Source organism: Sceloporus undulatus, chromosome 1 (assembly GCF_019175285.1).
Source record: "Sceloporus undulatus isolate JIND9_A2432 ecotype Alabama chromosome 1, SceUnd_v1.1, whole genome shotgun sequence".
NCBI lineage: Eukaryota > Metazoa > Chordata > Lepidosauria > Squamata > Phrynosomatidae > Sceloporus > Sceloporus undulatus.
The window spans coordinates 173,384,565-173,411,314 of NC_056522.1; the positions used below are offsets into that span (position 1 = coordinate 173,384,565).

The 26,750-nt window shown below is 39.6% G+C and overlaps 1 protein-coding gene across 1 annotated transcript; it reads right to left on the reverse strand.

Annotated features, from left to right (window-relative positions):
• Positions 1-246: 246 nt before the first annotated feature.
• LOC121925602 (cysteine-rich venom protein piscivorin-like) lies at positions 247-26,644 on the reverse strand. The gene is made up of 7 exons (XM_042457937.1): positions 26,585-26,644; positions 24,048-24,161; positions 17,840-17,930; positions 11,853-11,998; positions 10,533-10,627; positions 5,995-6,087; positions 247-364 (listed from the first exon to the last, which is right to left on the reverse strand). Exons 1-7 carry the CDS (start codon positions 26,642-26,644, stop codon positions 247-249), a joined length of 717 nt encoding a protein of 238 aa, XP_042313871.1.
• Positions 26,645-26,750: the final 106 nt, after the last annotated feature.

Below are 26,750 nucleotides of genomic sequence, written 5' to 3' on the forward strand. Positions count from 1 at the left end.
TATTTTCTAAATCAAAACAATGAGAAAAGAAACAAGGAAAATGTGAGATTCAAAATGGATACATTTATTTCATTCTTTACACAAGTAACATTGTAAAATGCTTTAAAAATCTTTTAAAATGTTCTTTTAGAATGCCAATTTGGTCAAATTTTAACCATTTTTAGTAGGGCAAAAATGTGAGTTTCCTTTTAATGTTGAAGTTCCCTCTTGAATTAAATTATCTCAGGATGATTCTTATTATGCTTTTTATCTTCCACAGTTGCAGGTAGCTTGACAATAATCTTTTACCATCTTGGAATTGCAACCTTGGAACAGTTGTAGCATCATATCACAATTGTTCAAAACATCCACATAACTGCATGAGCTAGCTGAAAGGGATAAAAAGGAAAACAAAGTTAAGGACAAAGGAGAAAAATAATACTTCCAACTTATTTAAATGCACATAGCATAACATAGCATAATACAGTATGTAGAGAGAACTTGTACCTTTGAGACTAAATAAAATAAAGAAATAACCTCTTTCTTTCAGTAGTCTCAAAAGTGCTACAAGATCTCTGTACATACTGATTCTACAGACTAACACAGCTATACCTTTGAATACCATGATACAGCCAAGGCTCACGTAACCCATTGATCCAAAATATGTGCATTCTGCCCTGGAGGACAGGGACCTTATCATTGTCATGTATGAATTGCAACCCCTCAGTTTTACTTTTGCAACATATTGCACTTCAAATTGTCCTTGAAAATATTCAGAAACCAGAGCTGCTGCAGAACATGGTCACTGAGTAGAGCTAATCATAAACCTCATATTACACTAGTCTTGGTTAAATTTCATTGGCTCCTACTCTCTTGGGTTTGCCAATTTTAAGAAAAAGAAATTTCTGATAGAATCATAGATTCATAGGGTTGGAAGAGACCACAAGGGCCATACAGTCCAACCCCCTGCCATGCAGGAAATCTCAATCAAAGCATACCTGACAGATGGCCATCCAGCCTCTGTTTAAAGACCTCCAAGGAAAGAGACTCCACCACTTTCTGACAGTGTGTTCCACTGTCGGACAGCCCTTACTGTCAGGAAGTTCCTCCTAATGTTAATGTGGAATCTCTTTTCCTGTAGCTTGCATCCATTGTTCCATGTTCTAGTCTCTAGAGCAGCAGAAAACAAGCTTTCTCCCTCCTCAATATGACATCCCTTTAAACATTTAAACAGGGCTGTCATATCACCTCTTAACCTTCTCTTCTCCAGGATAAGCATCCTCAGCTCTCTAGGCCATTCCTAATTATCTGCATTATACCATTATGCCATAATTATCTCCATTATGCCAAGAGGCTTTGATTGAAACTCTACTCCCACAGGTTATTTAGGCTTCAATTAATTTAGGAAGGGGCTAAAAACCCATCTATTCGAACAAGCCTACCCCTGACCAGTAATTCTCCCCCCCCCCCCCCCCGTCAGCATTGTATGCCGGCATGATAATTTTATTATTTTTATTGAATTGTTTTTAATGTATTTGTATGGTCTTTTGATTAATTGTATGCTATTGGATGCTGTTCACCGCCCTGATTTTCAGAAGGGCGGTATACAAATAAAATTTTATTATTATTATTATTATTATTATTATTCAATTCAATTTTTATTCCCATCTAGGCAGGGACATAGCCAGGATTTTGGGAAGGGGGGTGGTCCAGACTAAGTGCCACCATTATAATGGGGCTTGGATGCGGCGGCGCAGCATCACACACCATTCATTTTATCTAACGGAAGGGAGGGTCTGGACCCCAAGACCTCCCCCCCTCGGCTACATCCCTGAGCTAAGGCAGACCTGTTGAATCAGTTGCGCCACAAAAATTATTTAGAAATAAAATAACTAACTGAATAAATAAAACCCAAGGGATAGGTGACACATAAAAACCAGGGGAGGGTTAAACAAGTGGGGGGGGGGGGAGAGAAAGAGGGGGTAAACTCATGGATTTTATGGAAATTAAATTGGTTATTTCCTGTGAAACAGCTCAGCTACATGTGAAAAAGACTTTGGGATTATTATTGATCATAGGTTGAACATGATCCAGGAATGTGATACTGCAGCAAAGAAGGCAAATGTTATTTCAGCCTGCATTAATAGGAACATAGTTCCAAGTTCCAAAGGTTGAAGGAGCTGGGCAGTTTGGTGAAGAGAAGACTGAGAAGTGACATGATTGCACACTTTAAATACCTCAAGGGCTGCCAAAAAGAGATTTGTTCTCTAATTACCTGGATGGCAGGATCCCATCCAATAGTTTGAAGTTACATGACTGAACAATTTGATTGAACATTAGAAGGAATTTCTTGACAGTAAGAGTGGTTTAGCAATGGAACCAACTGCCTAGAGATGTGGTGGGATCTCCTCCTCTGGACATCTTTAAAAAGAGGCTGCTGCACCTGGTGTGAATGTTTTAGCTCCATGGTACACAAACTTTGGTCCTCCAGATGAGCAAGCTGGCTAGGGCTTCTGGAGGCTGAAGTCCAAAACACCTGAAAAGTCAAAGTTTGGGAATCACTGCTTTAGCTGGAGATCTTGCACTGAGCAAGGGTTGGACTCAATGATGCTTCCAGCCCCATTCAACTCTATGATTCTATGTTTCTATTTCCACTAACACATGTAGCTACAGGGAATTGTTTTTTAAGAGGGGCTCTTAAAAAGCAGGTTGTTATTAATTTTGTCTACTTGAAGGTACCTGCAGGGGGAGATCAGAATACTTTCCTCATTGATTGATTATCATGCAAATGTCCCAGCATTCCTGTCCTATGGACAATAAGCCTCAGAGGCTTAGAGTGAATTCCCTTCATTCTCAGACAGTTTGGAGTTGCAGTCAATCAGCATCTGTGGAAACTCATGATTCATTTCCCACCTTTTTGATATAGATGTGCTTATTGTTGTTGTCGTGTGCTTTCAAGTCATTTCTGACTTATGGTAACCCTAAGATGGGGTTTTCTTGACAAGATTGGTTCAGAGGAGATTTGTCATTGCCTTCCCTCAAGGCTAAGAGAGTGTGACTTGCTCAAGGTCGCCCATTATGTTTAGATGGCTGAGCTGGGATTTGAACCCGAGTCTCCAGAATGCACATGTCCATAGATATGCTTAGCATGAGCCAATTGCTCTTATTATAACTTAAACTATATGTTTATAACTGCCTTGAGTTCCTATATTGGGAGAAAGACAAATAAATGAATAAATAAATTATAGCTTAAATTTTAAAAGGCTGTCTTTAGATGTAGGGAAAAAAACAACCCAGCATTTTGCCCTTGGCAAGCAACAGGCACATCATTATAAAAAAAGCAACAGCCTATGAACAATGCTTGTTTGTGAGGAGAGAAAGGAGTTTTCCCTTGGCTATCCCATCTTCATTCCAACAAAGCAACAGGAAATAACCAATTTAATTTCCATAAAACCCATCAGTTTACCTCTCATTCCCTTTCCCCACTTGTTTGACCATCTGCTGGTTTTTCCTAGCCTGGAATCATAGAGTCATAGAGTTGGAAGAGACCACAAGGGCCCTCCAGTCCAACCCCCTGCCATGCAGGAATCAAAGCATCCCCAACAGATGGCCATCCAGCCTCTGTTTAAAGACCTCCAAGGAGTTTGTTCCACTGTCGAACAGCCCTTATTGTCAGGAAATTCCTCCTAATGTTGAGGTGGAATCTCTTTTCCTGCAGTTTGCATCCATTGTTCTGTGTTCTGGTCTCTGGAGCAGCAGAAAACAAGCTTACTCCCTCCTCTTCAAAAAGGGGGGGAAAGAGGATCCCAACAATTATCGTCCAGTTAGTCTGACATCTATACCAGGAAAGATTCTGGAGCAGATCATTTAACAGAGATTCTGTAATCATCTAGAAGGCATTTTCATAATCACAAAAAGTCAACATGGGTTTCAGAGAAACAAGTCATGCCAGACAAATCTTCCAACTCTACGATTCTATGATTCTATGATTCTAGATGTCTTACCAAAAATAGTGTCAGATCACAACCCCATATCAATTTAAGTTAGAGACAGGCCCCAAAAAATTAATTGGTGTTTGAATGAAGTACTTTTGAAAGACGAAACAATAATAAAACAAGGAAAGGACCAATTAGATCTGTACTTCAAGGAAAATCTAAACAATGAAGTGAAAATTGAAAATATTTGAGATGCCTCAAAAGCAGTTATGAGAGGCTTTTTCATTCAGAAGAATTCAGTGTGGAGAAAAAAAATGGAGAAAAAAAAGAGAAAGGAAATTAAATCAAATATTACAGATAATAAAAGAGAAGAAAAAAACCAATTAAGAAGGACTTGAAGAAGAAAAAACCTATTGGAAGAGATACTTTGATCAAGATACTGTCCAGTGATCGCCTAGTGCAGAATTACACAAGCATAGCCACACTGGACCTATGATAAATCACACCATTGTTTAAAAATCTGTCAGGTAATTGCAGGGCTGTGTGTAGTTGCAAACTGATTGTTTGTGCTCATGGAGCAACATCCTAAACAGGAAACCACTTGTGCAGTGGTTAAGTCAGTGAAATACACATTCCTGATTAGGACACACATTCTTTCTATGACAGCTTGTACAAAAGGATGCACTAGCAAGATTCTAGTCTTTGACTGTACACAGATGCACTAATCTTCTCTGTGTGCATATGCATACAAACATTTGTGAATTGACTATGGGGAGCCTGGGGTCTCTCATGGTCTTGATCTGACTTGGATTGACTGTAATATTTACTCAATATATTAGATACAGTGGTACCTCGGGTTACGAAATTAATTCGTTCCGCGGCTAATTTCGTAACCCGAAAAACCTTCGTAACCTGAATTGCCATAGGCGCTAATGGAAAAAATAGCTCTCTGCTGCCCTCCGGTGGCGGCCTTTCCATTTAAAACAGCGCCGGGGTTTTTTCGTAACCCGAAAAAACCTTCGTAAGCCGAAACAATAAATCCCTATGGGATTTTTTCGTATCCCGAAAAATTCGTAAGCTGGGTAATTCGTATCCCGGGGTACCACTGTATATGAAAGCTAGTAGGTGGTATTACTCCCTCCCCCCCACATTTCACTGTGGCATGATGTAAAACAAATTAAGTTAAGTCCAGTTTTATGTGAATATGTTTCTAACTGTGCAATTAATATTCTCCTGTCTTCTTCCTCTCCAAAGCTCTCCATGCATACATATCTAATCCAGAAGTTCCCCCAATCTTCTGGAATAGATTTAGGGGTTTAGAGAGGGAAGGGAGAATTGAATTTGGTGCTTAGTCCACTGGTGGAAAGTAACCATTATATAGAGCACACTGATAGTAAGATCAAGTTTCTGTGTATGGGAACTGGACTTTTAATGCATACCCTTCAAATGTACCAGTTTGGCAGGGAAGTCCCAATTAATCCTGTCATACTTTATTTTCAATTGCTTTTAAAATGTATCAGTTTCTCTTTCCTCCCTCCCTCCCCCTCCCTCCCCCCTTTATCCTTATTTCAACTGCTAGAAAATTAGTTCAAATTGCAAAACTAGTTTGTACTTAATTAATTCAGCAATGGGGAAAGGAGAGGATGGGATGATTCTTGTCTTTCCCTGCAGAATCAGGCAGAAAGGCAAACTGTTGTAATGCCTCCTAGATTGAGTATTCTTCCAAAGTATTATGTTTTGCCATCTTGACCACATTCTGATGTTGCTTGGCCACATGCACCCCAGTTTTCATCTGTGAAACGCTGGAGGGTATGAAACACACATATAAATACCATTGACCCAAAGTGTGTTTTCTGCTTAGAGCTAGCAATTGGATTTAGGCTTCATGCTACAGATACCCACAATATTGTGGCAGCCCTTAAATGAAGCAACATGTTCCTTACAGAAATTCACATGATCAGATCCTAGTACCATACATTTTAGATGGTTGTGATCCCTTTAAGGGGTATTTTAGATTATCACACCTAGCTAAGAAGAGGACTGATGATATTCAGAGAAGCTGCTTTATATCAATAGTAACCTACTGCAAAGTTTATTCTCACAGCTCTTGGGGCAATCTCCACATGGCGGGCCTTCTTTGTAGGGCTTTTTCAATTGCGATACTATATTCCCTCTAAAATCATGGAAGAATAAAAAAGATGATTATTATTACTATAAAGAATAGGTCTTTAAAGATTAAAAATAAAGCAGAATCTGAATAAAACTTGAGTAGCTTCAGCAGAGTTCAAAACACTTTTTAATAATTGATTTTGAAAGCAAGATTTGCAGGAAATTATTTTCATGTGTGTGATGATAGAATGGTTGTGTGCCTCCAGTTCTACCTCCTAAGAGAAAATCATTTCAAGTTGTTTCACAACAAAGGGCATTTTCTTTTTGTTCTGGTATTTTAACTCAGTAATAGAGAGAAAGGATTTTCTCACCCTTTATGTGTATGCCTGTGTGTATGTACCTTTAAGTAGCCTGTCAACTTATTCTGACCCCATTAATTTCATAGGCATGAGCAAGGAATACTCAGAGGTGGTGTTGCCAGTCCCTTCCTCTGAAATTTAGCCTACAGCAGTGGTGCTAACCAGAGCTGATCCTGTTCAGTTTCAAAGATCAAATAGGATCTGGTACCTTTTAGGTGTACAAGAGTAAATTCCACTGAATTCCTGGCAAATAAATACTAATTCTCATAGAGTTTGGGGCATTAGAGAGGGCTATACAGTGAACACTTGTTATACGCTGGGGTTTGGTTCTAAGATCCCCCGTGGATAACAAATCCGTGGATGCTCAAGTCCCATTAATGATATAATGATATAATGACATAGCAAAATGGTGTTCCTTTTGAAATTGGAAAAATCACGGGTTTGATATTTGAAATTTATACTTTTTTTTGAACATTTTCAAACTGTAGATGCTTGAATCTGTATTTTTAAAAAAATTGTGTATAAGAAGGACCTACTGTATATTGTTGATATATGATATTCATACCAGATTGGTGTGTCCTATGTGTGTGGGAGATGCAAATGTATGTCATGGATGAACACTTACATTGAGTGTTTCTAAATTCTGTGTATTGATAGTATTTGTATAATTTTTATTTTGTTATAATGATTATGTACAGTGTTAATCATCTGTTTTGTTTTGTTTTGTTGTAAATAACTCTTGCTGTTAAGAAGCACCCATAAGTCTAAATGAATGAGTGAATGGATGCAAAAGTTAGTGAAAAGTGTACACATGAATGTCATACATTTAGTAAAATTGCCTATACAAATGAAAACACTAGGTGAAGCTACTATACAAGAATATACTAGGGGAAATTGCTTATAAAAATATGTATACTAAGGGAAATACACACAGAAATATGTTTGCATTCTTATGCATATAAAAAAGGTAAAGGTAAAGGTATTCCCCGTTGACAAGGTTGTCAAGTCATGTCTTACCATAGGGAACATTGTGTCTGTTACTAAGCCAAAGAGCCAGCGTTGTCAGAGACTACTCTGTGATCATGTGGCCAAAATGACTGCACAGAACGCTGTTTGACTTCACACCAAAGTAGAACCTATTTATCTACTTGCATTTGCATGATTTTGAACTGCTAGGTTGGCTGAAGCTGGGATTAGTGATAGCTCACCCCATCATCCGGCACCTGGGCCTCAAACTGCCAACCTGCCGATTTTGCAATCAACAGAGTCAAATATCTTAACTGCTTGAGCCACCACATCCTTTTTTGTGCGTGTGTACATATAAAAATGCACACAAATGTCCACATATATTTTGATATGCTGAAGAGCCAATATTAAAGTGGATTTTTTAATGTTTACAAGAGCTTTACTATGTAGAGAGCTCTTGTAGCTCCTTTGAGAGTAACTGAATGAAGTTTGCAGCATAAGCTTTCATAGACTTATGTCTACTTCCTCAGATTCATTTGGTGGAGTGGAAATCCAGTGACAGACATATATGCCATCGGTGTGTGAGAATATAAATTCAAATTAAAAATCCTTTGTGTGTGGAAATGAAGTCCAGTTTTAATTATGGTTGTTTGTGAACAAAGGCATTGGAAACTAATCCACTCACAGCTGTCTCGTAGTGGAAGCTCAACATATCCAAGATGGAGTTTCTTGTCTTCCCTCCTAAGCCCACCCTTCAACACTCCTTTTCTGTCTCTGTGGACAACATTTCTATTCAATCAGTCCAGCAAGCCCACAGTCTTGGTTTTATCCTTGATTCCTCTCTGTCGTGTATCCCTCAGATCCAGACTACAGCCAAGGCTTGTAGATTCTTCTTATACAATTCTGCCAAAATCCGACCATATCTCTCCGCCTCTACTGCCAAGATTCTGGCCCATGCCCTAGTGGTATCATGACTTGATTATTGTAACATCCTCCTGGCTGGGCTTCCTCTTTCTCACCTCTGTCCTTTAATTTCTGTCTAGCATTCAGCAGCATGCATTATCACATCTGCCCACCGCTCTGACCATATCTCTCCTTTTCTGGCATCCCTTCACTGGCTCCCCCTCCCTTTCCGTATTCAGTATAAGCTCCTGCTGTCGACGTTTAAAGCCTTCCATGGGCTGGCCCCTCCTTACTTATCAGACCTTCTTTATCCTCACCTTCCCACTAGGGCCCTCAGTTCTGGTAGTCAAGGTCTCCTGTCTCAGCCCAGGATTTCCTCTGCCACATCTCGGATTTGCCCCTTTTCACTTGCTGCCCCTCACTCCTGGAACCTTCTTCTTCCATGAGCAAGAGCCATCACTTCTTTAACCAGCTTCAAAACGGAGTTGAAGACCATCCTGTTCAGAGAAGCGTTCCCAGACATTGCATGATTGTCACTTGCTATTTCATGTTCTTTTGTTGTCTGTTTTATTGAATCATTTCCTGTATTGCTATGTATTTTATATATATATTATCCTATTATTTCTTAGATTGTACGCCATAGGCAGGTTTACTCTTTTATATTTATTGTTTTTATGTACAGCGCTGTGCAAATCTACAGTGCTATATAAATAAATAAATAACTACCCTTTGTGTATGGAAACTAGCCTTTTTTGTATGGCAAGTCTAGTCTGGCATTCGAACCTAGTCTGTAGGTGAAGAGAATAGAGGGGGTTAGATAGTGATGAAATGTGTGTAGTGTGCCACAAAGCCATTAACTTTGTTCAACCCATTGCTGATGAACTGTAGTCTGTGGATGAACTCCAATTCTGTTGTTTCTCTTTCCAATCTATCTTTGTAGTCCTTTTGTTCATCTACAGGTTTATTTCCAATGACAAACTGGACTTGCCACTTCATTCCCATACACAAAGGCTAGTTTCCAATGCCTTTGTTCACAAACAACTACTGTATTGTTAAAACTGGACGTTCTACTTCATTTTCATACACAAGGGATTTTTAAAATTTGAATTGACATTCTCATATCTCTGGCTTTACTTCGTGGATGAAGATTCAGGAAGGACTCATCCCGTGCTTTCTACAAGTGCGTTGATGACTAAAAAGGCCAATCCGAGATAAACAGGTCCGGTGGCAGAAAGCACAGCAGAAAGTCTCCTTGGGTGATGTTTCCAAGTTGTGGTTCTTTCGCATTGTTGTTTCTCTTCGAGACTCATTCGGTGTGAACTTTCAAAGAAGGCTGCAGCATCATGGATAGTGCGTCTCCATGCCTCCCAATGCGAGGCCAGGGCGGGCCCTTGTTGGTGATCAATTTGGCTGAGCCTGAGATGTTGCTTCAGGGAGTCCTTGTATCTCTTCTTTGGGGCGCCCCTCTTACACTGACCCGTGGCAAATTCACTGTAGAATACTATTTTTGGGAGGCGATGTCCTTCCTCCTAGAAATGTGCCCGGCCCAGTGCAGCTGCATCCTCAATAGCATGGCCTCAATGCTGGTGATCCCTGCTTGCTCAAGGACAGCAACATTTGTCACATAGTCAGTCCAGTGTATATTTAGAATTGTGCAGAAACAGCGCTGATGAAAGCGTTCGAGGAGTTGTAGGTGTTGGCGATACACCATGTATCAGACCTATAAAGGAGAATAGACAGTACAATGGCTCTATACACACTGATTTTGGTATTTGTTACTCCAGACTCTTTTATGAAGCCTTCAGAATGCACTATATGCCTTTGCTAGTCTGTGATCGATCTCTTTATCAATTTTGGCATCTGAGGAGATGATGCTTCCCAGGTAGGTGAACTGCTGGATGGACTTAAGCACAAATTTACCTACAGTGATGTGGGGATGGTAGTGTTCTTCCTGAGGTGCAGGCTGGTAGAGAACTTCTGTTTAAGTGTATGAAAGCTCATGCTTCCAACTTCTTTTTATCAGTTAGTCTCAAAGGTGCTACAAGATTATACAGACTAACACAGCTTTGAAGAGCTTCCTTATTCATCTGTAGTTTGGTTAGTGGACTCCTGCATACACAAGTTTGCTTTCTCTACTGAAATACCACTTCATTTCCTTACATAATTTCATACACACACATATTGTGTGTGTGTGTGTTTGTGTGTGTGTGTATCAGAGTGTTCATGGGGAACTCTTGAAAGCAGTGAATGAACAGTATGTTAATTCAAAATTAATACTTACGCAGGGCAGTAATTGCACAGGTAGAAGTAGCTAAATTTATTCATTGGGCAGAGAGCTAATGCACATCCAACCTGATTTGAATTATGCCAAACAAGCTAGGCACATAAGGGGAAAAAAATGAAATAATGACTTTAAATCCTGGATTGATCAGAAATTCTTGTTTCTACACAGTATAATAATGTTACAAATACAAAGAAAAGTGTTTGATAGAACATAGAGACTAATTTTTAAAGAAAATTTATTATAAAATGGCAAAAACCTTCACAACTAACAATCAGTTTTGGGCATTTGGCCAAGATTCTGAATTGGAAATAAGGCAATAAAACTTTTAATATGAACTGTCCATCCATCTCACATCCCAAGATGTAGTGAGTGTTCCCATTTTGGCTGGTGATGTTCCAATAGACAGAGATGGGACATTAGCATAACATAAAACAACTTCTTGGAGCCCACAATTTTCTAACAAGGAAAACCCAGTTCTCAAAATAGCAAAGCATTCCATCCAATTGAAGGTGTCTCAGTTTAATTTTGGGGGTTGCCCCTTTCTCTCTGCACCATGGCTCATTCCATTCAGTAGAATCTAATTGCTAATGCTTAAGTCTGAATCCAGCACACTACTACTACTATGATATACTACCACATCACTAATAGGACAGCCCTCCCTTCATCCACCATCTTGAGGGAGAGAGAGGCGGGCTAGCTCCAACAAGCCAAGTCCTCCCTCCAGTCCATCTCCCCTGGTCCAGGCCTCAGAGGTTGAGAAGAAATGCTGGACCTCATCCCCTTCCCCACCACCATTCCCTTCCCCTTTTGTGTCATGTCTTTTTAGATTGTAAGCCTGAGGGCAGAGAACCGTCTAATTTTAAAAAGATTGTATGTACAGCGCTGTGTAAATTTACAGCACTTTATAAATAAAAGTTAATAATAATAATAATAATAATAATAATAATATGACATGTGAACTGCGTTTTGAAGCTACCCAGGGGTAAGACCATCAGATTTGGGGAGGATAATATTCTTTAAAAACTAAAAATGTTCCACATAACTTTAAGGTTATTTGTTTTGTTTGTTTGTTTACTTCTTGATTTTAAAAAAGGCCTCACCTGAACTTAAAACAGCTGGGAAATGACACTCACCCCTTTAGAAAGCCTGGGAGGAATTCTGAGATTTAAAAAACAAAAACAAAACAAAAACAAAACAGGTCTAACAAATTTAGGAAGTGATGGTGCAGCAAAGGAGCTCAACACATTCTGACATCTCTGACAACCACTGACATTAGCTGAGCAATATATCACATGCTAGATGTTTATCATTTCATACCTGAGTATAGACAGAAATATCATTTTTGGGGTCAGTTGCTCCAATGCCATACTTGAAACTGACTCCTGTATTATTCCACACCTGGATTGTATCTGACCAAGAGCTAACCTGCTTTGATTGCAAAACAATCTGAATGCAGAAGGTTCCTGTAACAGGAAGAAATATAGTTTATGTTTAAGGCTACAGAAAGATATATTTGTGTCTATTTATATCTAAGTTACAATACTTAAATGCTTTTGCTAACTTGTCCACAGAAATTGCATTTCTATGGATATAAGACCATTGCCAAACACACAAATTAGTAGCTTGGTTTATTACATGAAGATCATATATTGGTTACATGTCGATTAAAAATAAAATATCACTGTAAATATTGTATTTAATAATTAGAGAAAGTGAATAAAAATACAAAAAATGTGGGAAAGTTTTATGCTTCACTAATTCTTGTCTCTGTCATTCACTGATATGAAGAGGTGGGCTTCCCAAAAGCCATTACTCTCTAGGCCATAGGATTCTTGGGTGTGCCAAATTAATCTCCCTCCACAAACTAAATCAAAGCTCATTAACTGACACCATGAAGATCCTTGAATTTCTTTGTGACCTCCTACCTAGCAATACTTTGGCAGTACCTGTCTGGGTAAAGGGGAGTGATGCTCCAGTGAAGTAAGAGGCTATGCTGATGGTAGCATTATGTCTGATAGTATGCCCCAAGTCAAACAGGCTTTTACTGAGGAACCAGACTAAACATGCCAAACAGCTATGGGACAGCAGCAGTAGTGGAGGGTGAAACTGGTGGAGGATTTCTCAGAGACGACAGCAGTGGCCTCATACAGGGTTGCCATAATTCTCTACCACCAAACCAGGACAAAATGTTGGAAAATGTAGGACAAAAATTAGCCCAAAATGGAGGACATTCATGAAAAATGGAGGACACAACCAACTAAAAGCCAAAAACATCAATAAACATAAATGGTGTTGGTAGCCCAATCCCCCCCCCCCCCCCCCCCCCCCCCGGCCCAGCAAGGCCTACCAATACCAGGCCTTGTCAGATCTCTCTCTCAGCCTGCCTTCACTCCCTCTCTCTCGCCTGCTCTTCCTCTCTCTCTCTCGTGTGCACACAGGTTTGAATAGAAAGTGCCTCCTCTTCTGAGCCTGGCCAATGGAGATGCAGTAGCTGGAACAGCCAACCCCCTGGCTGCAGTCTCAGGTCACCACAAACATGACCGCTTCCCCTATTGTTGGGAAATATAGGCTGGACCTGGAGGAGATTGGAAACATGGCGATTGGCATTGGGGAGGCCTGGGAGCTGGAACATGTATCTAAACAGGACAGGACATTCCCAAATACTATAAAAATGGGAATGTCCCACCAGGATCCATGATATGGCAATCTTAGCCACACAGTTAACTCTAAATGAGATACTAATAATAATAATAATAATAATAATAATAATAATAATAATATTTATTTATAACTCGCCTTTCCCTGTGTTGGATCAAGGCAGGTAACAGCATATAAAATAGAAAACAATAATATCAAAGTATTCAACTTGGTCCGAAGAGAAACAATTTAGGCACGTGAAGAGTGAAATTAGGGGATTAATTTGGGAAGGCCCGTTGGAACAGATCTGTTTTTATTGCCTTCTTAAAGGCCTCGAAAGATGTTAGTTGGTGGATCTCATCCGGCAGATCGTTCCAGATTTTTGGAGCGGCAGCAGCAAATGTCCTCTGGGAGGTAGTTAGTAGTCTAGTTCTCTGTGACTGTAGTAGGTTTCTTCCCTGAGGACCTGAGAGTGCAGGAAGGATTATATGGGAGGAGGCGTTCCCTCAGGTAAGTTGGACCCAAGCCATGTAGGGCTTTATAGGTAATATCCAACACCTTATACTGTACTGTGCCCAGACGCTAATAGGCAGCCAGTGTAGGGATTTTAAGATAGGCATGATAGAATCAAACTTGGAACTCCCAGTCACCAATTTGGCTGCCATGTTTTGGACCAGTTTCAGATTCCGAAGGTGGCAAAAGGGTTGCCCCATGTAGAGCGCACTGCAGAAACAGAGACGAGGGGTTACCAGGGCGTGTACAACCATTTCAAGGTTTTCCCGTTCCAGGAAGGGGCGTAACTGGCGTATCAGCCAAAGCTGATAACAGGCACTCCTGGCTGTCATGTCAACCTGGGACGACAGGTGAAGCGATGAGTCCAGGAATACCCCCAAGCTATGAACACAGTCCTTTAGGGGAAGTGTGACCCCGTCCAATACAGGAGAGTTTATCACCATTCCCGGATTAAGATTACCTATAGCGAGTACCTTCGTTTTATTTGGATTCCGTTTAAGTCTATTTTCCCTCATCCAATCCATTACCGACCTCAGACAGTCATTCAGAGGAGAGATGCCATCCTTGGTCACTGAAGCAGTCCAAGACATGGAGAAACAAATTTGGGTATCATTATCCCCCACGCCTCTCCTCTTCCTCCTCCTCCTTTTTAAAACAGGGGGATAACCACACCTTCCAGTATCCTCTCCCTTCTCCTCTCTCTCCCCTCATTGAAAGGAAGGCAGGTGTCGCAAGGGGCAGTCCGGCCCCACCGCAGAAGAAGCCGCTGGAGCAGAGTATCCCAAGCAGCGGCGGTGAGGTATAAGGGACCAGCTCTTTCCCTTGGCCTGACCATCCCTCTCCCACTGGATCGGCTCTGGAGCTGCTTCTCCATCACCTTTTCAGGCCCAAAACCAGCAATGGCGACAAGAGAGAGACTGGCTGTGGTGCCTGCTGGGATAGAAACCCACAAGGATCCCGGAGACAGAGAGGTGGCTACGCCATTTGTCTGTCTCTGTGGAGACCACCAACCGCGGTGTATAAGACAGGGATAAAAAGTCATCTTATATGCCGGAAAATACGGTAGCGATTTGATCCCAGCAAACCTTTAGCTTCTGCAATTTCAGTTGCTAGGTCTGTTAAGGGTGCATGGGCTTCGTTGGGAATCAAAGACTCCAGCTTTCTCCAAGGAGATTCTATTGGCCTATCATGTGGTTTTTGCTCAACAAACATTCATTTAACTCCATAAGGAGCAGCCTTATGGAGAAAAAAAGTTTGAGATTTTTGTTTGAACTATCTTCCTCCTTCTCATAGGTAAATCAAACACAGGTGGAGAAGAAATTCTCAATTCTTTACAGGCTTTCCTTGTGAGGATCATGTTTCCAACAGGAGACACAGTTGGATGAAGGGAGGCAAGACTCCATTGCTGACTTGGCCCAGCTCTGGCCACTCACCTCTGGCTGCAGCTGCTCCATTGCTGACTTGGCCCTGGTGTTGAGAGGGAAAAAGTTAGCTTCTCCAGCACAGTGTCCATCACTTGCAGGTCTTTAAACAGAGGCTGAATGGCCATCTGTCAATAAGGATGCTTTAATTGAAAGTTCCTGCATGGCAGGGGGTTGGACTGGATGGCCCTTGTAGTCTTTTTCAACTCTACGATTCTATGATTCTATGATATGATCAGGAGAAAAATTAAAACAGAATCAATAAAATTTAAGTAGTGCACTAAGAAGCTATATAAAAGGGATGAAACCCAGGCTTGTAGGAATTGATTCTGTAAGGAAATAGTTTTTTGTGGATTTTTCTGGCTATGAAGCTGTATTCTAGAAGAGTTTGTTCCTGATGTTTTGCCAGCATTTGTGGTTGACATCTTCAGAGAATTCTGGCATGGGAGAGAGTGGAGTATATAAACTGTGTGACCCTTGGTTGAGAGGAAGTGATTTACATGTTAATTTGTGTATTGTTCTGTTGTTGAATGACAAGGACTCAGAGTGTCTATTAATAATCCATTGTCTGTTGGAAAACCCCTTCACCCTGGGTGGTTTTCCTTTGCATCTGGTGGGTCTTGATGTTGGTATTTTCCAGGACCGGTAGCCAAACTTTGTTTACTTTCAGGTTTTCTTCTTTCCTGTTGAAATTGTCCAGGTGTTTATGGATTTCAGTGGCTTTCCTGTGCATTCTGGCCCAATGGTTGTTGGCATGGTCCAGAATTTCAGTGTTTTCAAATAGCATTTTATGCCCAGGATGGTTTATAATGTGTTATGGTACTGCTGATTTTTCTGGCAGCGTCTCTCATGTTCCTTGATTCCTGTTTGAACACTGTGTTTCATGTTCCCTATGTAGACTTGTTCGCAGCTGGGATTTGTAGTTTGTTACGGCACTAGAGCTGTCTGTCAGAAGTGCCAAAATATGTTGTAAAATTACAAATCCTGGAATTCCATAGCATTGAGCCATGACAGTTAGGACAGTGTCAAACTGCATTAATTTAGAAGTGCAGTTTAGACCTTAGTTATACTATGGAGGAATATTACTATAAAATCTGATCCCTGAAATTACTATACAATTTGATCCAGGTATTTGAAAAATGGCAAAAATCTGACCCCTGAAAAGGAGGAAAAATATACTGTACAAAAATACAAGCAAATGTACAAAGTGTTCAGGAAAAAAAGTACTTTGTATTGTATGTGGTGGGATTGTAGAAAAGCAAAATATACTGGAAACCAATACATTTGCTAATAAAGAAGATACTAGATATAAATATAAAGATCCTAAAATGTTCCTTTTGGGAATATTTGAAAAAGATATAGAGATAAAATACAGAAAGATGATGTTTTATATGATAATAGTGGCAAGAATTATATATGCAAAACTAGGAAAGCAAAGGAAGAACCAGACACAATGGATTGTTTGCTTAAATGATATGATTTTATGGAATCTGACAAGTTAACCCATCTAATCAGGAACAAATCAACAAATAACTTCAGACAAGACTGGTCAGACTTTTTTATATAAACAAATAGGGGGAAAGAAAAGTACATTAAGAGTAGAGAATTAAATACACACACATATTTGTGTGTGTGTATACTCAGACATCTAAATATATTTTTATGTAGTCACATATGGAATATATTAGGAAAAGGATAAAAATAAAGGAAAATAATGAAAAACACAAAATATTAAAAGGGGAAAGAAAATAATCACAGTAACAATAACAACAATAATGAAAACTGCCATGACAATGCTATGGAATTCCTTGCCTGAGAGCTCTGGTGCCACAACAAACTCCAAATCACAGGATTCCATAGCATTGAGCTATGGAAATTAAAATGGTGTCAAACAGCGGAAAAATGAAATGCACAGATATAGGACGGGGGACTCCTGGCTGAACGAGTCTACATGTGAAAGGAATCTAGGAATCCAAGTAGACTACAAGTTGAACATGAGTCAACAGTGTGATGCGGCAGCTAAAAAGGCCAATGCAATTTTAGGCTGCATCAATAAAAGTATAGTGACTAGATCAAGGGAAGTAATAGTGCCACTCTATTCTGCTTTGATCAAGCCCCACCTGGAATATTGTGTCCAGTTCTGAGCACCACAATTCAACAAGCGGACATTGAGAAACTGGAGCGTGTCCAAAGGAGGGCGACAAAAGTGGTGAAGGGTCTGGAAACCATGCCCTATGAGGAACGACTTAGGGAGCTGGGGATGTTTAGCCTGGAGAAAAGAAGGTTAAGAGGTGATATGATAGCCCTGTTTAAATATTTGAAGTGATGTCATATTGAGGAGGGAACAAATTTGTCTTCAGCTGCTCCAGAAACTAGGACCCGGAGCAATGGATGCAAGCTACAGGAAAAGAGATTCCACCTCAACAATAAGGGCTGTTCGACAGTGGAACAAACTCCCTCGGAGTGTAGTGAAGTCTCCTTCCCTGGAGGTCTTTAAACAGAGGCTGGATGGCCATCTGTCGGGGATGCTTTGATTCAGAGTTCCTGCATGGCACAATGAGGTTGGACTGGATGGCCCTTGTGGTCTCTTCACTCTACGATTTTATGATTCTATGATTCTATGCTTTATTTCTTCAGTGTGGCAGCTGCCTAAGAAATCAAAGGACATTAAAATGGATTAAAGGAATATAACAAATTGTAGTACAAGAGCCTTCAGTCTCCTTCTTCACTTACCATCCACAAATAGCTCGTCTTTGGGACTCACTGTTCCTCGGCACTTTTCAACTGATTTTTTAGCACTTTCACTAGCTTTTGTACTCCATTCCTTAATAAAACAAAGGGGGGAGACACCTTTTAGCTGTATCATGACAGTAGGCCAGTTACAATGGAGATACAAGGCACAAAAATAGAATCATAGAATCGTAGAGTTGGAAGAGACCACTAGGGCCATCCAGTTCAACCCCCTGCCATGCCTAATGTTCAGGTGGAATCTCTTTTCCTGTAGCTTGCATCCATTGTTCCGGGTCCTGTTCTCTGGAGCAGCAGAAAACAAGCTTGCTCCCTCCTCAACATGACATCCTTTCATATCCAAGCAGCAGCACATTTAAAATGAGCTCCACAGTTAAAGTGAGCTCCACAGTTTGGGACTGCTGAATTTGAAAGCGTATTCTTTTGCCTGTTTAATTTGGTTAAGTCTTTTTTTAAAGAAACAAAACAAGAAACTTTTATATTTGATAGTTTTTTTATTCAAAATTTGAGTGGCATGAGTTTCTTTAGAATGACAAAATCAAGGCAAATGCTGGCTTTAATAATAATTGTTATAAAATATAATGTTAGGTTGGATAGGGTTTTTTTTCAAATCTATTATTTTATGGTATTATAAGGTGATTTTATGATTCTATGATTCTGTTTTGCCTTTGTAGATTTTACCACATGATAATTTAATAGTGTGTAGGTATTTAAATGTATGTAATGTGTATATGTGTATGAATATGTTTTGTTTATAATGTTATTGTTTAAAGCTGTTTTTAATAATAAAATTTATTTAATAACAAAAGAATTTTATGCATGAGAAAATAAATTAAATGTTAAATGAATTACATATAGAAAGCTTTTAGTATTAGAGAAAAAAATGAATATTGCATTACATTGATGGAAGAACTCAATGTGCAGGGAATAGAGATTCAGTGGCATTTCTATAGGCAATTGTTTAAGCAATTTAAAATAAATAATAAATTATATGGTTTTGAGATTTCCAGATCAGAATTTTAAATACAACTGCTTTCAAATGATGGCCACTTCATAGCCAAAATGTAAAAAACACTCTTAAAAACTGAGATGGAAGATGAATAAGTAAAAGAGTAAATGGTGAAATGGGCACAAAATATTGATCATAATATACAAATGGGAAAATATGTGGGGAAAAGGTTTGAAATTTATTTTGAATTATGATCTAAAAGAAAATCCTTACAAGGTGATATTATTTAACTCCATAAAAGATTTCCTAAGGTATGAATGTATAAAGGTACTTCTAACCTATGTTGGAAATGTCAGGGGAAAAAATAGAATGGACTTTTTCATCACATGTGATAGACTTGTGAAAGAGCAATAAAAAAAAATTGACATAAATACAGAAAGCGATGGAAGATATACTAATATCCAAAATTCAATTGAGACCTGATTTTTTTTTTAACTTGGGATTTTAGAACAACAAACTGAAAAGAAGAATGGGATAGTCACAGCAGCCAGATAGTTGTATTCACAACATTGGAATGTCCTTCTTGCCCAAAAAGAATGGCTAGTAAAGCGTAATGGATTTGTAGAAATGGATAAAATAACCAATCTTATAAGAGAAAGAACTATTGAGTTATTTAAAGTTGACTGGAGATTAATGATTGAGTATAGGAAAAAAGAAATGGCGAAAAATATTTAGGGGCGAAACAGACCACCCCGAAGAGAGCTGAGAAAGCTGGGTTGAGGCTGTCCCCCCCCCCCCCCACACACACACAAAGCAGCAAAATGCCGTTATTTTGTGAGCTTGCAAAAAGCCATCTGTTATCTCCCCTCTGTGACTTTATGGCACTCCTGTGATGTGTAGTGTGTAAACAATATGCTGCTGGAGTGATGTGAAGCTGGCCCATGTGTGGGCAGCTCAGAAACTTTGAAGAGGCTTCGGGGCAAGTGTTGTGCATGCCCTCAAGTCACTGGGAAGCAGGTGTTTTGAGCCGGTCTGTTTTGCCTCTTGTTTTAGGATTTCTAGAATAGCACAGATTGTATTCTTAAGTAGTATGTCATTTATTAATAATCAGTATTACCATTAGAAAATGAGGTGGCTTTTGATTGGCCAGAATACTCTGGGAGCTTACCTTGGGCACTCTGTCGCAATGCTGGGTGGCCCACCGTCTTTGATAAAAAAATTTAAGAGCATAATACCTTAGGTTTGCTAATGTCCTAGCCAGTTGTCATCCAGACAGTTCGCATCAAAACAGGGGACTGAGCCCTGCATCATCAGTTCTACTTGCTGTATCAATGGAGGGGAGGACATTTTATTTTGCCTGTACAGACAGGGCTTGAGTTTTTTAAAATTATACACACACACACACACACACGATATTAGAGAAGTAGAATTAATACAGTGGACCCTTGTTATACGCTGGTATTTGGTTCCAAGATCCCCTGTGTATAACAAAATCCGTGTATGCTCAAGTCCCATTAAATATAATGACATAGCAAAATGATGTCCTTTATAAAAAATGGAAAATCAAAGTTTGATATTTGAAATGTATACGATTTAGGAACATCTTCAAACCGTAGATGCTTGAATCCGCGTATAAAAAATCCGTGTATAAGAAGGGCCAACTGTAGTTGGTTTGATACCAAGACCTGGCAAGTTGGAAGTCATTTGTTAACGCTTGTCTTTATAAGTTAATACAGTGGAATATGGAATAGTTTTATAGATGTAGAACTATATAAAAGGGTTTTGTCTTTGTTTTTGTAATACCTGTAGTATTGTTAGTGTTGTAACCTTTTATGAATGTCTTATATTAAGAAAATATTAGTGTTTGAATAATTAATAATAATAATAATAAAATAAATTGAGAGCTGCAGGCAAAGATCAATATCTCCCTCCTGTACTGGAGGGAGAACCAAACTTGCAGTACATTGGGTTCCTAATGAAGCATGCCTAGAAGCTACAGTTGATCAGCAATGGATGCAGATAGAACCACAACTGTTGCTGTTGGTTTTGTTGTTGTAAAGTACCTCTAAAAATAATTTAAAACCTCATACTCTCTCTTATATTGTTCAGTTCCTTTTATACAAATATACATTGGGAAGAACTGAGCCCCAATCTATATAGTTTATAATCAACTCATTTTGATGGCCTCTAGAATTATTAGGGGTAGAAGAGTGGGCCATGGAAAGAAATGGAAAGGGATACCTGGGGGACAGAATGGTTAGATAGATGCAGTGAATAACTGGAATAAGAGGAGCCCTGGTGGCGCAGTGGTGAAATGCCTGTAGTGCAGCCATTCACTCAAAACCATAAGGTTCCTAGTTCAAGACCAGCAAAAGGGCTCAAGCTCGACTCAGGCTTGCATCCTTCCAAGGTCACTAAAATGAGTACCCAGATTGTTGGGGGCAAATTAGCTTACAGTTGTAAACCACTTAGACACTGCTTAGGCAGTGTGAAGTGGTATATAAATGAAGCTTGTTTTGTTTGTTTGTTTGTCACTAGTCTCAAATGCACATAGTGCAGGCTATGGATGGGCAGATTTATCAATTTCTTTCCATTGACTTCCTCTTTTTCTCACCTTCTAGCCTGTTCTATGCTGGATTTTTTTAAAGTGTATCTAATGTTGTGTGAATTTAATTATGCTAATGTTTCCAAGACCAAGTCAGTTAACATGCCAGCATATTTAGGAGGGATACATGGTTATCTAAATATCTGCCACACATTTAGCTTGACTGAGCTAGAGTAAAATGCTTAAAACACATTGATTAATCATATACTTAACTATGGGACAAAACAGAATGCCCTGAAAGGGTGGCTTCAAGTTGCCCCTTCCAAAGCCAGATTAGGGCCATGGCAACCCCACGCCGTAGCCCCAAACTGCCTTTTGGCCAACCAAAAGGGAGATGCAAACAGCAGTTCCTTTTTGCAGCAGCAAAAAGCCAGCTGTTCTGCCCTACTGCAGTGGGAAGCCAGCTTTAAGGTGCTCTGGTGGCATGTGGCATGTAAATGCCACACTGCTGGAGCACCTGGAAGCCATGTAAACAAACAGAAGGCTTCAAGGAGGCTTGGGAGTGTGTGGCATATAAACACCACGCTCCCATGCCACCCAGAAAGTGGCACAAAAGGGCCTTATGTTTCAGCCCTCAGTGACATTGCTGACATTGTATAAGAATAAGAATATGTCTGCAGAAAAAGGAAGAAGAAGGAAACGGTAGATCCACTGCGTGGAGGAGATCGCAAAATGCTAACAGGACACAGAGAAAAGGCAGAATTATTCAACACCTTCTTTGCTTCAGTCTTTTCAGTAAAGGCAAAGGGTGCTCAACCTGAGGAAAATGGGACAGAATAGGGGGAAATTCAGCACAGAATAAGTAGAGATAATACAGGAATACCTGTTAACCTAAATTAATATAAATTTCCAGGACCTGATGAACTACATCCAAGAGTATTAGAAAGAGCTGGCTAATGTAATATTGGAATCATTGGCAATAATCTTTGAGGGCTCCTGGAGAACAGGAGAAGTCCCAGAAGACTGGAGGAGGGATAATGGGTGGGGGGAAGAGGATCTCAACAATTATCGTCCAGTTAGTCTGACATCAATACCAGGAAGATTCTGGAGCAAATCATTAAACAAAGAGTCTGTGAACATCTAGAAGGCAATTCCATAATCACAAAAAGTCAACATGGGTTTCAGAGAAACAGGTCATGCCAGACAAATCTAATATCTTTTTTATATATAAAAACTATCATCTTGGTAGATTAAAGGAATGCTGTGGATATAATATATCTTGATTTCAGTAAGGCCTTTGACAAGGTTTCCCATGACATTCTTGCAAACAAGCTTGTAAAATGTGGACTAGACAACGAAACTGTTACATGGATTGGTAATTGGTTGACCGGCCAAACCCAAAGGGTGCTCAACAATGGCTCCTTTTCATCCTGGAGAGAAGTGACCAGTGGGGTCCCACAGGGTTCTGTCCTGGGCCCAGTACTGTTCAACATCTTTATCAATGACCTGGATGACTAATTGGGGGCATACTTATTAAATTTGCAGATGACACCAAATTAGGAACAATAGCTAATACTCCAGAGGACAGGATCAAAATTCAAAATGACCTGATTAGACTAGAAAACTGGGCCACAGCTAACAAAATGGGAGAAATGTAAGGTACTGCACTTAGGGCAGAGAAATGAAATGCACAGATATAGGATGGGGGACACCTGGCTGAATGAAACTACGTGTGAAAGTGATCTAGGAGTCCAAGTAGACCACAAGTTGAACATGAGTCAACAGTGCGATGGGGCAGCTAACAAGGCCAATGCAATTTTAGGCTGCATCAATAGAAGTATAGTGTCTAGATCAAGGGAAGTAATAGTGCCACTGTACTCTGCTCTGGTCAGGCTCCACCTGGAATATTGTGTCCAGTTCTGGGCACCACAATGCAAAAAGGACATTGAGAAACTGGAGCATTTCCAAAGGAGTGTGACTAAAATGGTGAAGGGTCCCATGCCCTATGAGGAATGCCTTAGGGAGCTGGGGATGCTTAGCCTGGAGAAAAGAAGGTTAAGAGATGATATGATAGCCCTGTTTAAATATTTGAAGGGATGTCATATTGAGGAGGGAGTAAGCTTGTTTTCTGCTACTCCAGAGACAAGGACCCGGAGCAATGGATGCAAGCTGCAGGAGAAGAGATTTCACCTCAACATTAGGAGGAACTTCCTGACACTAAGGGCTGTCCGACAGTGGAACACACTTCCTCAAAGTCAGGTGGAGTCAAATTTTTTGGAGGTCTTCAAACAGGGGCTGGATGGCCATCTGTCGGGTATGCTTTGACTGAGAGTTTCTGCATGGCAGGGGGTTGGGCTGGATGGCCCTTGTGGTCTCTTCTGACTCTATGATTTTAGGATCCTATGATTCAGTTAATGTGTAATATAGAATGTACACAATGGGTGTTCCTCATTTATCAAATATCTATGATTGTTGAGCATTTTTTTTCTCTTGTGGAATATTTTGCTATCTCAATTTCTCTCATCTTGCCTTCCTGCAGTTGCTTTCATGCATCTTTCATTCTAACTCTAAATGTATTAGATGGGCTATTTTCTAGCTGTCTATAATGCTGGAAGCTACAAATGGGAACAGTTTGCCTGCAAAAGCCACAGTGAAGGGTTTTCAAGAGTCATCAACAGTATCAGTGATTTGTATCTTACCATTTTCATCATATTGCTGGCAGTTGGCTGCACATGTCTCCTGATCTCATTGTGTTTTTCAATAATTTCCTTTTCTTGATTTTCAGATATATCAGCAACTATGCCTTTGTTTATCTAAATGAAGGTTTAGAAAAATATTATGTAACCTATTGCATTGACTGGAAAATCTCCACCTTTTCCCACCTAATCAACAACATGGTAGCAGTGTTTTTTTGCCTGTCGCATCAAAATACCACAGGGCTGCACATGCAAACATTTTTATAAGTGCCAATTTTGTGGGTTATTTTATTCTGGTGTTATGGAGTTACTCTGGCCTGTAGTTCATTTTCAAGCGTTATTAATTGGGTAGCCTAGTACTTAAGTGAAGGCAGGTAATAACGTTATGTGCCGAACTAATTTTTTCCCTATCTGTCTGCTCCACTCACTTGATACAAAAGGCTTCTTCTCTGTCTTCCCAAGCCTTTGAAAGTCTGGCTGTCTGGGAAACATGCAAGGGGCTTCTCATTAGACGTTCCAGTGTAACAGAACTTGCAACCTCAGGTAGCCTCACCGCCTCTCACCTTTCTCTTTTGGCCTGCAAGCAACCAGGGAAATAATTCATTCCCCTTTGATTAAATGACTTGTTCTGATTGTTCTTTTGGTTCATTCTATTCTTGCCCTTGCCTTTTTTTTATTGAGTACAATCAGTTCTGTCTATCCCCAAATTCAACCATCTATAGCTAGAAAATATTTTAAAAATATATGAATCTCAAAAAGTAAAGAATTTTTTGTTGTTTTATATATGGGATGCTTCCTTTATTATTTAATGGAACTATAGCAGTCCGGCAGGATCATCCTGCACCATCTTCCTTGAAGAACCACTTCCAAATGATGAGATCTCAGAGGAGAGGGGGAATTTTATCCTCAGCAGTAAGTGGGAATAGGTTGATGGTGATAGCCTTTCCAAGACCACCACCAGAGGAATCTCCACTTCAGGGTTTGAAGAACTTAAGCACCTTAACTAGTTTAATTTCTCCTGCTTTAGTTCCATTAAATAATAAAGGAAGCATGTCCAGATTGACCACTTTGTAAACAAGATGCTATGTGGTGATACTGAAATTTGGCAGAGTGTGAGAAGGCTTAACTTATCTTTAAAACAAGATGCACAGAGATATGTGCCTTGCTAATAAAGTAATTAGTGCTTCTGGAAGGCTCATTGGAGTGTTAATTCCTTGTAAATAATGGACTAACTATCCATTGGGGATGCGAAAATCATTAATTGCAGTTCATTAATCACATGGATTTCTGTTTTCTTGACCCTTTTAAATTTCTATTTATGAGCTGAGAAAATTGCCATCTGAACACCCAGTGGGGGAACTTTCCAATGGTTCCTTTGCAAATGAAGTAACTGGGCAGGCACTAATTTTAAATTTGATGTTCTGGGTGTTTTTATTGCTTTATTGCTCTACTGCAGTTAAACAGCAAGTGTGCAATTGATTCTGTGTATCTTAAGTTGGAAAGGTCTGGATGCTGAAATTGTATGTTGTTATTTTGCAAATGACTGACTGGATTCAAAATTGTAAACCCTAAAACAGAAAATATCACACAGGGGAGAAGAAAGGTATTTTGGTAAAGTTTATGAGGAGAATATAGTGAAGTCAACCTGGGATCACTTTTCCAGTTCAGTTCCATATGTGCTGTAATCCAACCAAAATGGTCTGTTGAAACAACTCTGTGTAACTGAGGAAAAGCACACACTCACATAGTATGATGTGACACTAGTCCTCAGAGTCAGTTCCCTGAAGAAATTACAAATGCTCATGCCATTGTATTGGTCCATATCCCCCAGAGCTTGGAAACATTGCTTTTTTGGAATACAGTTCCCATAGCTGGGTGGATGATTATGGGAGCTGTAGTCCAAAGCTTTTTCAAACTCTAATTCTCTCCCTCTCACCCTTTCCCTCTTTCTCCCCTCCCTCTCTCTAGTGCATACTCTAATGCACTGAGTTATCCTATTCAATATACAGTTTTTCCTTTTTTAAGCCAGATGGGACTCATTTTGAGCACAACACCACCATACAGTTTGCAAAACAACAATACACAATGTCAATGTCTTGTTGTCAATACACTAAGAACAGCTTCCTATGTTGCTAGACCTTTTCAACTTGAAGCTGCATATACTTAGTTGCACCCCTGCTGTTTAAATGATCAACAAACATGAAGTACTAAAGCAGTAAAATCAAGAACATCACATTTCACACATAAGTACCCTCCCAGTTACTTTATTTGAAATTAAAATGGGTCAGCTCTGGACTGTGTGAGGAATGAGACATTTAAATGATCTCACAATTCATATGTGCGAAGAACAGAAATAAAATGTTTTACTCTTACATCTTTACACCTCATCCACTTTGTTTCATGAAAAAAAAAGAGACATTTGAAAACAGGTAGGACAAAAACAGTAAGATATATGCCCACCAAGAATCAATAACAGTGGGAAACTATTTTCAGGAATTTTGGTATTTCATGTAACTGTTGTCATTTCTTGAGATTCATACCTGTCCTAGAGTTTGCTGTAGCATAGAAGCCAAAGGAAATAGGAGAATCTGAAGAAGCATCACTAAGGAACAAAAAAATCTGCAAATATAATTAAAATTAATTTATATTTTTTATCGTACCATTTCCTGTATTGCTATGTATTTTATATGAATTATCCTATTATCT